This window comes from Hyalella azteca, unplaced genomic scaffold (genome assembly GCF_000764305.2).
Source record: "Hyalella azteca isolate HAZT.00-mixed unplaced genomic scaffold, Hazt_2.0.2 contig2426, whole genome shotgun sequence".
NCBI classification, from domain to species: domain Eukaryota; kingdom Metazoa; phylum Arthropoda; class Malacostraca; order Amphipoda; family Hyalellidae; genus Hyalella; species Hyalella azteca.
Genome location: NW_025932701.1, coordinates 477 through 13,577, shown reverse-complemented (window position 1 = coordinate 13,577; position 13,101 = coordinate 477). Strand labels below are relative to the sequence as shown.

The 13,101-nt window shown below is 35.9% G+C and overlaps 1 protein-coding gene across 1 annotated transcript; it reads right to left on the bottom strand.

Annotated features, from left to right (window-relative positions):
• Window positions 1-3,696: 3,696 nt before the first annotated feature.
• LOC108668023 (dehydrogenase mpl7) lies at window positions 3,697-12,846 on the bottom strand. The gene is made up of 14 exons (XM_018155147.2): window positions 12,803-12,846; window positions 10,993-11,303; window positions 10,692-10,783; window positions 10,025-10,103; window positions 9,417-9,609; window positions 9,002-9,147; window positions 8,198-8,374; window positions 7,519-7,672; window positions 6,506-6,858; window positions 6,044-6,224; window positions 5,663-5,797; window positions 5,028-5,175; window positions 4,573-4,690; window positions 3,697-4,087 (listed from the first exon to the last, which is right to left on the bottom strand). The coding sequence occupies exons 2-14, from the start codon at window positions 11,293-11,295 to the stop codon at window positions 3,917-3,919; spliced, it is 2,250 nt and encodes a 749-aa protein (XP_018010636.1). The 5' UTR covers window positions 11,296-11,303; window positions 12,803-12,846; the 3' UTR covers window positions 3,697-3,916.
• Between the last annotated feature and the right edge of the window lie 255 nt (window positions 12,847-13,101).

The window sequence follows — 13,101 nt, the reverse complement described above, 5'->3', positions numbered from 1 at the left end:
TATAAATGGGAAGCCCACACTGGAATATATACGGCGTTCTAAACAAACTCTCAGGGCAACAAAGAACGCGAGAAATGTTCTCATGCGAAGCTCTCACAGGTATTTATACGGCTGCTCGATCTAATCACACGCTCAGGGCAACAAAAAACACAAGAAATATTCTCGTGTGAAGCCCACACTGGCATATATACGGCGCTCTAATTACACGCTCAGGGCAACAAAGAAGATCAAACAATGTCGATGAGACTTTGCATCGATCTTGTAGCAGCAAGATTGATGTAGTCAGAACTGCATTGTGTGAATGTTGGCTGACTTCCATTAGACTGGAAAAAATTATAAAGGCATCAAAGTGTTCTTCAAAGTCCAGTAAAATTTTTAATAACTGTTATCACGAGGCCTGTATTGTACACGAAGGCAATTTGGCAGATTTAGCATTTAGCAAATCAAGTAAGGCAAATTTAACGTTGATTCAATGATCGTATAAACTCTAGATTCTTTATTTGCACACGTCAAAGAGTGATCAAATATAATTCCATTATTTACCAGGTCAATTAAATATGTAATGTAAAAAAGTAGTCGACATTTTTGTAGTCAATATTGTCTTTAAGTCTCATATACTCTCCATTGTAACAAATGAGTAACGTGAGTATTGCAATGACTTTATTCATTAATAATAAAGCAGAGAATGAAAAAAGCAGTTACGTTATTGACGCTGAAAATGCAGAAAGTGGTTCAAAGGACGATTGCTACTCATTCAATTTATCATTTTGTCATGATTATTATATTTGTTTTCAATTTATCATCTTAGTCATATTATAGTCGCCGCGGGTATAATTGTCTTAGAGATATTTGGGGGAATACATTTTGAATGGCATGGGCACTGGGCATCTTAGCCCGCCAGGCGACCAAATTGTGCCCTCGTCAGATGCTTCGCTTGGACGTACCTTCGTCAACATAAAAGCTCGTGGCCACTTATTTAGTGCATGTTTATGTACTAGATCATGTTAATGTTTAGTAAATGTTTTAAGCATACTTTAGATTATTAGTGAAATCATATTGTTATTCAGAATTTTTTTCAAATCAAAAGGGTTTACGGTAAGTTAATGATTGCATCCGAGTGGGCGAAACCGTTAAGGAAGCTCAAGTAAACTCAAAAAGCTTTTTCCAGGAGGTTGACAATTAAATCTCAGTTTTCATGATGCGGTCGCAATAGTGGCGTGCAAGGAAGCTGAAGAGATCTCAAAGAGCGGCTAATTTGAACGCCGGGTGAGCCTATAAGAGCTTTTATAAACACTGATCGCGCAACAGTCAAATTGCACGGTTTTTTTGTCATTACTATTTTATTAATATTAAAATTTTATTAATCAAGCTTTTTTCCAATATGAATTAATTTTAAAAATCATGTAAGCATAATTTGTAGCGGGTGCACATTATTTTGTGAAGTGCGCGCAGCACATCGCATACAATAACAATTTCTCATTAGCAAATTGCACAAACAATGTACAATTTTTGTACATACAATGTAACGTTCATGGTTGAACTATATATATACTACTAGTTCGACCATGGGAACGTTTCTTCGAAATCGTCACGGCTGAATTTTCACTACACTCTAGATAATGAATTATCGTTCATAACGACGACAGGCCAAACATTCATGGTCTTTGATTCAATATACTAGAAGGCATACCGGATCGCCCCATTCTTACTCAAGTCTTTTTTATACTGTAAATGGTGAGCGGCTATGATCTATAATAAAAACATATAATAATATGTAACAACATAATGTATAATATAATAGTATAATATATACTAAAATAGTATACAATATTAGTGAACAATCAATCACGTGTAAAAATCTTTGTATCAAACTTCGTTCGTGTCGTGGAAGTTAACAAAACATTCGATTGAAAATTCGTCATTTTGATTATAGCCGTAGAGTAATTAATAACATTCAAATTTAATTCGATATTTAATCGAAACTTCATTGATGTTCACTTTATATAAATAAAAATGAGAGACAAATAGTATTTTATTCCATCATTGATGCATGATCTATGAAACGCATGCCTCATTAACGAAAAAGCGTCGCAAAGAAAGTATCAATGTTCTTTTCGATTGCGCCGTGAAATGGGTCCAGAAATACGAGTTTCCACATGTAATTCAAATATCTGATAAAAAAATACATTTCGAGGATGTAAATTGTAAATGAACTATCATTTTAATATTGTAAACCGTATCAACCAAAGAATTTGGTAGTGCGTGGCTTGAAACGTTAACTTTTAGACAGTGAAACATTCCGACACACTCACTCAATCAGCAACAGGCATTTCACGTTATTTTGGTATTTGAATTTGAACTCAATAATTTGAAAACATTAGAAATGCAGGCCATTCGATCCTCATTCCAGCAATACAAAAAGGCACGCCTCGTTTAAAAAGCAGGTAGCTTTTAGCAGGACCGAGTCAGGAACCGAGGTCTTAACATTGCAATATTTATTTATTTGTAGCTTGGCCGCGATGCTTGTTTTTCTCATGCCTGACAGGTTTTGCAAATATTTAATCTTAAAGGTTTCCTAATTACCAGGCTGTTGAAATAACCTGCTACTGTAATAACCTGCTAATGTAATAACCTGCTATTGCAATAACAGCTATTGTAATAACCAGCTATTGTAATAATCGGCTATTGTAATAATCAGCTATTGTAATAACCTGCTATTCTAATAACATATACTGATGACTGCATCGTCGCGTGCTATATCTTGTGTTTCGGTCAACCACGGGTTTTATGATAACATTCTACGTAGTTGTTTCACAAGAGAAATAATGGCTGAAAGATAAGGGAGGTTTTATGATAACATTCTACGTTTTTGTTTCACAAGAGAAATAATTCAGTTTGCAGCTAAGATACAGAGATCGCGTTTGTTATTGATTGCGAAATTACGAAATTATGCATAACGGGTATAAGAGGAACAGTATCAGATGTCTTAGCTATACCGTCTAAAATGAGCCCAAATGTTGAGAACTAAATAAATATTCGTTGCAATCACCGTAGACTTTACGCGTTATATTGCAAAAATTTTCCCACTGTAGTAAAAGTGCTTCAATATTAAGAGAAAGCCAAGGTTATGCTTTTAATTTGTTATCGTAAAGAATTCAGTTAAATTAATAAGTCAGGAACGTAATTTTAATTTTCAGTAATGTCAAAGTGTGAAGGGCATCGCGTGTGAGCCTGAAAACTTTGTCTTGATCAATACTTCATTCAGTGGGGCCGATAAGACTTATAATATTAAATTTAAAATCCAGAAAAATCTTTCCTGTGTCAGCGAAATTTACTTTGAAGTAAGATGTGCAACATACTTTTAAAATTACTACGATTTAACAGGATGATAAGTAGTGATCGTGAATAAATAAACTATGACGTCATTCGTCGCATTAACTGAAATTTGAAAACTTTTCCAAATCAGAAGGTGGAAAGGAATGGATACAACACTCAGCTCACTTTCATAAAATCTTGACAATATTATGAATATTTTATCGTATTTATCGAAAATATAATATTTTTTCTTACATACACACATACTTTTAAAATGACTGTGAATTAAAACCTTGAATTCACAGGAGTGAAATTAGATATTATTGTTCGAAGCATGAACAATCTCAAGAAAATATAGAGGTTGAAGTGAAAAAGGCAAAAATGAAATAATGTTTATTTTATTATTTGCAAACATAGTCTAAAATTTGGTAGGCATGTGACATGGTTAAACGACATAATTCGACATTCTTCTTTTGCCATTTTTCCCGTGGTTATCAGTGATCTGCGTTAACTACATTAAATCAAACCAGTTAAAAATTGTCATCTCTTTAAATAACTATGTAATTTCAAGGTATAATTACAAAATGTATTAACACTACATTTATTGCCTGGCAATAAAGTGTGGTAGTGAGTAGGCTAGTGCGGCTAAGATGGAGGTTATAAGGCTGTAATGAAGGCAAGAAGATGAGTTGGCTTGATAGAGATCCTCTCCACAGACTCCGGCATAACAGGGCTCTGTAGTCTCAATTTTACCAACAGGCGACCAAGCCTCCTGGAGGAGAAAATGTTGACAGTAGAAGAGAACATTTCGATGACGCAAAACATTTCGGAGAAGAGAACATTTCGATGATGCAAAACATTAAAAAAAAAACATTTCGAGGAAGTTGATGCATAATTAGCTAATTCTTGGATAGTCTTCTAGGTCCAAGTTATTTGCCAACCACTGACCTTATGCAACAATATTTATCTTATCAAATTAAGGATAACTATTTGACATTGTTCATCCTGCTTATAACTCTGTGAATTATTTTCTTTATATCAGTCAAATATAGAGGCATGAGGGACGTCACAATTGTCAAGCCAAAGTCCCTATGTCAAGGTGTTGCCACCAGCGAATTCACGCACCATTATTGACACTGTAATCGTGAATGGATACTAGTATAGTAACAGAATTAAATATGTAAGAAATAATCTATTGAATCTATCGACTATATTATGAGATAAAATGCTTTTATCGTCATTCAGAGCATTGAATACCTTGATTATGTCTGCAGCTCTGGCAGCAAAAACTGCGATGATGCCCATGGGTGCGGGCACAGGGTGGGAAGGCAGCACCGAGGCGTCCACCACCCGTACCCCGTCAACTCCCTGCACCCTGCGATCAGTTAAATTTGTATTCTCGTACAGTTATCTGCAGTGTATTTGTAAATTTAGTCTCATTATAATAAATGAACATTTTTTCATTGATCGAAGCTATACAAGAAGTAGACAAGTGATCTGATAAGGCATTGTATTAAGTAGGAAAAGTTTTAAATTTTTTGGCGGCAGGCAATTTTGATTACACAATTGCAGGTCCAAATAATTGATATTTATTTAATGGGATTTGGCCTGTCGATTCGTTTAATCCGAAGCAGAAATGTTTAGTACAAAGCTGATGTTATTTTTTTACTGAAGAATCACATTTGACCTCGGTATATTGCATTATCATTTACCTGAGCTGTAAATCTACGACAGCTTCTCGGTCGCTGGAGGGACCCATCTTCAAGGTTCCTATGGGATGGTATCCTGTGAACGCCAGGGTCCGCGCGATGCATCCTACCTCCTCATCGGATATGTCAGAGGATCCCAACACATCAGGAGCTGCACGCAAGGGAAGTTCGTTTTACGTTTCAGAAAGCCGAGGGAGATAGGAGGTATATTCAAGTACGAGAGGGTAGGGGGTAGGTTCAAGTATGAGAATGTGATGGTGATGAATCTATCTTGAGTTTTGGAACGCCTACGGACGAGGTAGACGTTTACTACTTTCATTTCAACATCCTTGGAATTTCTACTTTTATTGTCAGTTGTCTCAAGGTTTCTACTTCTATTTTATCTTCTATCAAATCTTAATTTTTCAACCTTCTCTCAATTTTACACTTTTATATGCAACTTCCTCCCAATTTCCACTTCAATTTCAAATTTTCCCAATTAGGCTTTTAATTTCAATTTTTCCCAATTTTTTATTTTATTTTTCAACTTACTCCTAAATCCTAATTTCAATTTTTATTTTCAAATTACTATAAATTTTTAATTTTATTTCTAACTTCCTCACAATTACTTTTTGCGCTACTTGGAACATCATCCATACCGCTGCTGTCAACATTAGCGTTCTGAAGCCTTGCGTTCGGCAGCGTCTTGCAGCGATGCAGTTGCGGGTAGTGAATCTTAGCGCCGATGCGCTGCATGGCTGCCGTACGTACGAAGCGCTCAGCCAGTCTGAATGCTGAGAAGATAATAACGGTTATCTAAATTGGAAGAAAGATGCCATTTTCTAGCAGAAAGCTAAAAAATAAAATGTAAAAGATAGTAAAAATTAAGAGAGAAGTTCTATGTGAATGAAACCTTGGGGCTTGGGCTCACACTTTGAGATCACAAATGTGACATTTTTTTACGAATTTGCTATGAAAGCATGAAATATTCAACTGTACCAATATAGTTTCCAAAATAAAACAATAGAATGAACGCTTACCTCTCGTAATACAGTGAAGGTCACTAGGATGCTTTAGGTAGTTAGGTTGTATTGATTGATGCTGGGGCGACTCGTGTGAAAGTTTGACGTGACCTCGGCTGAAAGGTTGCATGCAGGAGGCCAGCAGAAATACACCCTCTCGGCTTTTGTTCCTCATGTCAGGGTAAGTTTCGTCAAACACCTTGGCAGAGAGATTACAAATATAAATAAATATATGAGGACTACTGAAACAGATGTGAAGAAACAGGAGAATAAAGACGTTAAATGATTGACCAACACACGAGTATAAATAAAGAAATAAGAAGACAGTATCGTCGAACCAATAATGTCAGTCAGCATTTATTCTCAGATATGTTAGATGTAAAAAAATGATTAGACAATCAATTTATCACAAATTGTCCGTTATAATAAATGGAAATAATTATAATATATCTATGTTTGAAATCATCTTATATTATATACCTTTGGGTCGAGGTTGGCCGCCTTAGCGTAAGATTCACGCTCCACAGCACCCATGTTGAACAGCAGTAAACTCACAGGCACTTCTTCCTCACGTTCACCGTGGAAATTTTCATCAGTGTTCATATCCTTGACTACAACGTTGTCTTCTAAAGACGATGAACTTATTGGGCACGTGTTTGTTTCTTGGAATGCATCCTCGTCTTGTATTTCATCATGATTTTCTTCTTCGTCGTTGCATGTGTCCCGACCCACGGACGTTTCAAAAGCAGTGTGTGCAAGATTGTTGTTTTCAGTAACGGTGAAATTTTTGTACTCGGTGAGAATACCGCCTATTGCAGTGTCCGTAAATAGACCTGAAATATTAATCAATCAGCCTCATGTTCAAGGGGTTAATAATATAGTTGTTAATAAGTAAAGTGGTTATAATTTTACCGTAGTTAGTAACCGTATTCATTTTCGCCTTTTCAATAAATAAATTTTTATACATAGTATGCCACAGGGATTGAAAATTCATGGCATTAGAAACATAATAATCATTGCATGGTGCTTGCAAAACAAAATCATGCTCTCAAAATTAAATAAAAGATCGGGACAATGAGCAAATGTGATCACAATTAATTTAATTAATTAATTAATTTACCCACCATTTAATATACATACTTGAAACCACGTCTAGTCATAATTAATTTGCCCGATACTTTAATACAATTCAAATGCCAGGTATATTCTGCAAAATTAAATACCCGATACCAGATACCCTGAGTCAATCTGAACGAATGAAAGTTCAGGATATCAATATCATTCAACGACTTCAGAATTATGTTTATATGGTGAACGTAAATATGCTAGTGTATTATTTACCTATCAATTTCCCATTTGATGAGGCTGCATTGACAGGTTTCCTTAATTGAGTTATAATTATAGGCCAAAATAGTTTAGGGTAATTATTGCGATAATTTAAGAAGTTTCAACTTGTTCCATAAGTCTATTATTGCAGTTGAAACATTACTTGCCTTCCCGATACATGAAGTATTTCCAAAAGTTCTGGAAAGAAATGAGCTTGTCGGGATTGATGGAAATAGAAGAATTGATGTGCACGTAAACAGGCAGGTTCATGTGATCAGCCAAGTTGTCTCCGACACCTGGGCTGTCTACCACAACTTCGATCTAGAATTGAAATAATATAACTCAATAAAAAACTTTATCTGATCTTCAATCAAGCTCTCATAGTAGGAGAACTTATACCCAACTATACCACTATGAAATGATTATACTTTTTCAAAAGCCTAACTGTATTTTACCTGTATAAATTTCATTTCGAGTTTGTTTTCTCTGCGTTAAGTCTACCACAAATGCGTTAGCTCACCGAAAATGAACGCCGAAAAGTTCGCACCCGGCCTTGGTACATCGTACAAGTTTTTATTCCACTAGCCACTGACGACTTCTGAAGCTAAACCCACGAAACCCTAAACCCAGAAATCATTCGTTACGTGTACTTTGGGGGCTATATGTGTGTTGGAGGGTCTATGTACGTATATGGTAAGGCCGTAACGTGTATTAACACGGTTTTGTGGACATGAGCCGCTAGGCAAACTTATGCAATTTTTTATAATACGGCCCTCGCTTGTTTTTTCTGAAAAATCTTGACCAATTGCCCTTTATATAATTAAAAATAATTAATGAGTAACTCACCTCATGTTCGTCAAGCTCCTCCCTCTTGCCGACGCCCGACTGCCTGAGGATTGCAGGAGAGTTAACGGCCCCTGCAGCGAGGATGACCTCACCCCGAACGAACGTCCTACGGGAGTTCTTAGCCGCACCCCACTGGTGCCATTCTACGCCCACCGCCCTGGTGCCCTCGAACAAAATCTGAGGGTAAAAATACTAATAAATGTTGCCATTGTTTCCAAATAATATTGTTGTTGATGAATATTATTAAAAAATGAATATATGTAATACTTAATCACAAGTTAGCAGCTCTGCATCAGGTTTAAAATAGAATAATTTAAACGGGAAATAAAAGTTACTCTATAGAGCGGGAAAACATATACGAATATACAAAAAATAATTAACATAAGTAACCACATCTATCAGCTCCGCATTAGCTCACAACTAAAATAATGTAAACTGGAAATAAAAGTTACTCAGCTCCGCACTAGCTCACAACTAAAATAATGCAAACTGGAAATAAAAGTTACTCTATAGAGCTGGAAAACATATACTAATATACAACAAATAATTAATATAAGTAACCATATCTATCAGCTCCGCATTAGCTCACAACTAAAATAATGTAAACTGGAAATAAAAGTTACTCTATTGAGCTGAAACACATATACTAATGTATAGTATAGTAAATAATTAGAGTATGTAATCACAGTTAACAGCTCCATATTAGCTGTCAACTAAAATAATGTAAACGGAAAATAAAAGTTGCTCCACTGAGCCGAAAGATTTCAAGCGCTTAATTTCTTGTGGAATATTTCCCGTGGTAACCTTAGTGACGTGAGCCTGGATGACGACATGGAGGCTCCTCTGCTCCAGCGAGGGCCTTAAGAATGTCGCCAGAGTTGACCAGCGCTCACCATGATGCACTGACACGAGTTGCGTGTGGCCAAAACTGGAGTCGTTCGTCGAAGATTCTGTTACACATATAAATTTTGTAATCATCGTAGAACAAAAGTATGCAATGGGTACAAATAAAATCGAATTCTTTTATGGATTGATTTCAATCATCTATAGGGACAACATAAAATTTTGGTTAGGTAGCGAAGGTTCTTTCAGATATACATTGGGGATCTAATTTTCATCGCGTTGATGACCGTAGCGAACTAGGCCGAAAATCAACCTTCACTCAGAGCGAAACAAATCCAATATATTTTTTCGAATAAATAAAAAGCAAACAACTTACGCAGATCTTGCACCGCCTCTGCAAAGATGGAGCTTACGGGCGAAGTTAGTTGCGTCAGGGGCATAGCGCCCCCGGCGCAGGCGGTTCCGTCCCCCCAGTCCCCTTTAGGGGTCCCGTCCCTCCAGTCCCCGGTTGCTGCCCCAGATTCTTCACCGAGCTCTCGACTTTCTTCCCTTCCCTTGTCCTCTTTTTGCTGTGAGAAGCGATAAGTTTAATTCTAAAACATGAGTTTTCACGACGCGAACACTGAAATAGTATATTATGGACCATACACAAATAACAATAGATGCCGCCCTATTATATCATCGCGGTTTTATAATAGCGATCATTATAAATGATTACAACACATGTAATATAATTAAATTTTGAATCAACATGCATATTTTGCCATGTTAGTTAAATAAGTATTCAATTCTGAAACTCATTGGAAACTTTTGATTTGTGTCGATTCGACTAACGAAACTCTAACCTTATTTCCAATTCCATTTATACTAGTACCTCCCTTATTATTCACTCAAAATATACAACATTTGCATAAAATAATTTAATTTATTTCAATTTAATAAATTATCCAGTAGCCTAAACACTTTATTTATATCCACCCTTACTGGGAAGCAGAACATTTCCTTGACGTATTTCATTAAGCTGGAGGAGTCCCATCCTGTCAGTCCATGCTGTAACACCCATCTGAGTCGGGCAATGAAGAATTTTGTTAAATATAGAAGGTAATTACTTGAATGATATTATAATGGTTATGTTATCAAAAACATCTAACACAGATACGTGCCTATTTCTTACATTACGGTATTTATATTCATATGATATTCTTCTACTCCTATATTATGATAATCTTATATTCCTGTGGTTATGATATCGGAAAGATCAAGCACAGGTTTGATTCATTTCTTTCATAACGGTATTTCATTTATATGATGTTCTTATATTAATATGTCATGATTGTTCTAATATTCTTATGGTTATGTTATGTAACAGAAAAAAACACAGATATTTGCCTATTGTGTTGTATGGTTGTATGAAATCATTCCTATTGTGTTGTATGAATAACATAATTTCTATTAATTGGACTGGCGCGATATGCCTGCATCATAATGATTTGGAAAATGTACTGAAATAATATTAGACGAAACTTATCATTACATTAGATAAAAAGTCTTCAATACGAATGGCAATGGACATTTATGAGATTATCGTGTATAAATCAATGTTCTTATCTGCAAATTTCATAAAGTAAAACCACAGACTATTTTTTGTCACCGGTCATAGTGAAGTCTCCAGCCTAGCGTGAAAATGTTGTAGTTGAGCTGAGCTGACCCTCCCAACATCTTCCCACGGGGCCAGAAAGATTTCTGGTGAATAGATCGAAAATTAAATTATTTCCAAATCACATTTCAATGTTTTGATACATGAGGAAATTCTGTAAATATCTGACATCATTTTGGAGAATATGTCACAACACAACTTGAATCTCATGCAAGAAAAAAACATTAATTTCAATTATAAATTGAAAAAAAAATAAAAAATCAATACGGTATTAGTTAGTCAAAGTTCAACTTACTCTTCCCAACATTCCAAAGGAAGAGAACTCTTGAGGTTCACTGTAGTACTTCCAGTCGTACTTGGAACCTTGCAACATTAGCGTCGACAGCGGAATTTTAGATACCCAGGGCTCCTCTTCACCAGCTTCCAGCAATAAAACTCTATAACCCGTGCCGTTTGTAAGTCGAGACGCCACAACACTTCCCGCGACCCCCGACCCGACGATGATGAAGTCGTAGACGGGATCAGCGTGCGGCATCACACCGGGGGATGCTGAGAACACTGTGATCCAGATGGCGGACAAAGCCAGCACTGCCATCATGGAATAGCCTGCGAAACCAAACATTAGTTCTGTAGTAATGGTTATCCAGAGGGTATATATATATAGATTTTATTTTGTTCATATAGTGGTCCTTTTAGTGGATATGGCCGGAACTGCCATCATGGAATAGCCTGGAACCATGCATTAGTTATGTAGTCATGGTTGTCCAGAGGGTAGATTTTATTTTGTCCATTTGGTGCACTTGACTTGTAATATCAACATGGAACTGCCTGGAAATAGGCATCAGTTTTTTTAGTAATGACAAGACATGGGAAAATGTTTATATTGTTTTCGCTGAAAAAGGCACCAGTTCTGTATTTATAAATTATTTATTGAATAGCCAACGGATAATTTTATTTTGTTTTCGTCTCCGAGTAACTGAAAGCCAACGTGATAATGCTTTTCTGATCTCCAATGCTCGGAAACGAAACTACAATCTTCATTAGAACTCCAGATTATTCACAAATTTCCTGTCGAATTCTTCATCTAAGTGCGGTAACAGTTAGCTAATATTACTCTATGGAAAAACTTAAAAAATATAACTCAGTACTCGCTGCAGTGAGTGACAGAGAGCGCATTTTCTCGTCGACGAAAACTTGAAGTCACGGACAGACAGACGGACAGACGGACAGACAGACGGACATGGCGAGCACAATAGTGCATTTTTTTCCATAAATGAGAAAATGCGCTAAAAAATGACTAAAGAATACTATTCAGCAAATGGATAATTGTTCTTTAAGACCTGTTACTTTCAGTTCGTTTGCTACATTCACACGATAGAAAGTTTTTAATATAATAACAACTTGCTTTTGTGTGTGTATTTCAACGTCTTTTAGAACAGCAGTTCGTTCTTCGTTTTTAATGAAAGTTATCAAAAGTCGTCATACTTATAACGTCAAAAATACAATATATATATATATATATACACTGTAATTTCAGTCAGTATATTCAACATTATTTTTTTTCTCTACCTACGTTGAACATTCATCTGATGGCAGTAAATATATACAGTATTCACTCACGCAAAATGTGTATAGAAACTTTGAATAAAGAATTTGCGAATATTAAGTGAAAAATTTATCATTTATTGGGATTTTCCTTGAAATTAAAGACGATAAATGTAAATGGATAACCATTCATCTGTAGTATGTAAAGTTGAGTCGCTGACATTACAGAGAGAGAGAGTTGCTACACTCATGGTTGAAACAATATATAATTCAACCATGGCTACTCTTACACGATAAAATTCTTAAAATTACTTCATTCTTTCAGTCAACGCTACTATTTGCTTTTTTTTATTCTATCCTTTCAATTTCACGACGTGGACTAGGATATGAGGTAACGTACAATACGGAACTGATTGCTAGTGACTGGCAGAAGCTTGATAACGTAGTCTCTAGCATAACCCATGGGTCATTTATAACATTAATTAATAATATCCTGCATGATCTTCTGCTAATTAATAAGCTTACACTTTTTCTAAACTCAGTTAAGGCCAAAGACTCACCCAAGTAACTTATTTGAGGACCTGCACCTTCATCAGGTTCTATGTCTGGTCCCATTGAGCCGGCCATCTTTGGCGCGGGCATGGCGCGCGACAGGCAGGTTAGCTTTTTAGTAGTCAAAATTTTTTATCTTGAATAAATCCTGAAGTGAGACCTAAGTAGGCTATGCGATGACTCGATGTCGAATTGACCAGCTAAAAATTAATTAATTTCATATATATTTCTAGAACATTTTTTAACATGTCTCATTAGTTTGTTTCGAATAGTTTAGAACGGTCGTTTGAGATGTCATAAGAAAATA

Coding starts and splice junctions, on each gene's coding strand:
- LOC108668023 (XM_018155147.2), bottom strand. CDS start 11,295: ATGATGGCAGTGCTGGCTTTGTCCGCCATCTGGATCACAGTGTTCTCA. Junction 6,859..7,518: donor ATACTTCATGTATCGGGAAG/GCAAGTAATGTT, acceptor TTAATATTTCAG/GTCTATTTACGGACACTGCA. Junction 5,798..6,043: donor CCTTCACTGTATTACGAGAG/GTAAGCGTTCAT, acceptor TTATCTTCTCAG/CATTCAGACTGGCTGAGCGC.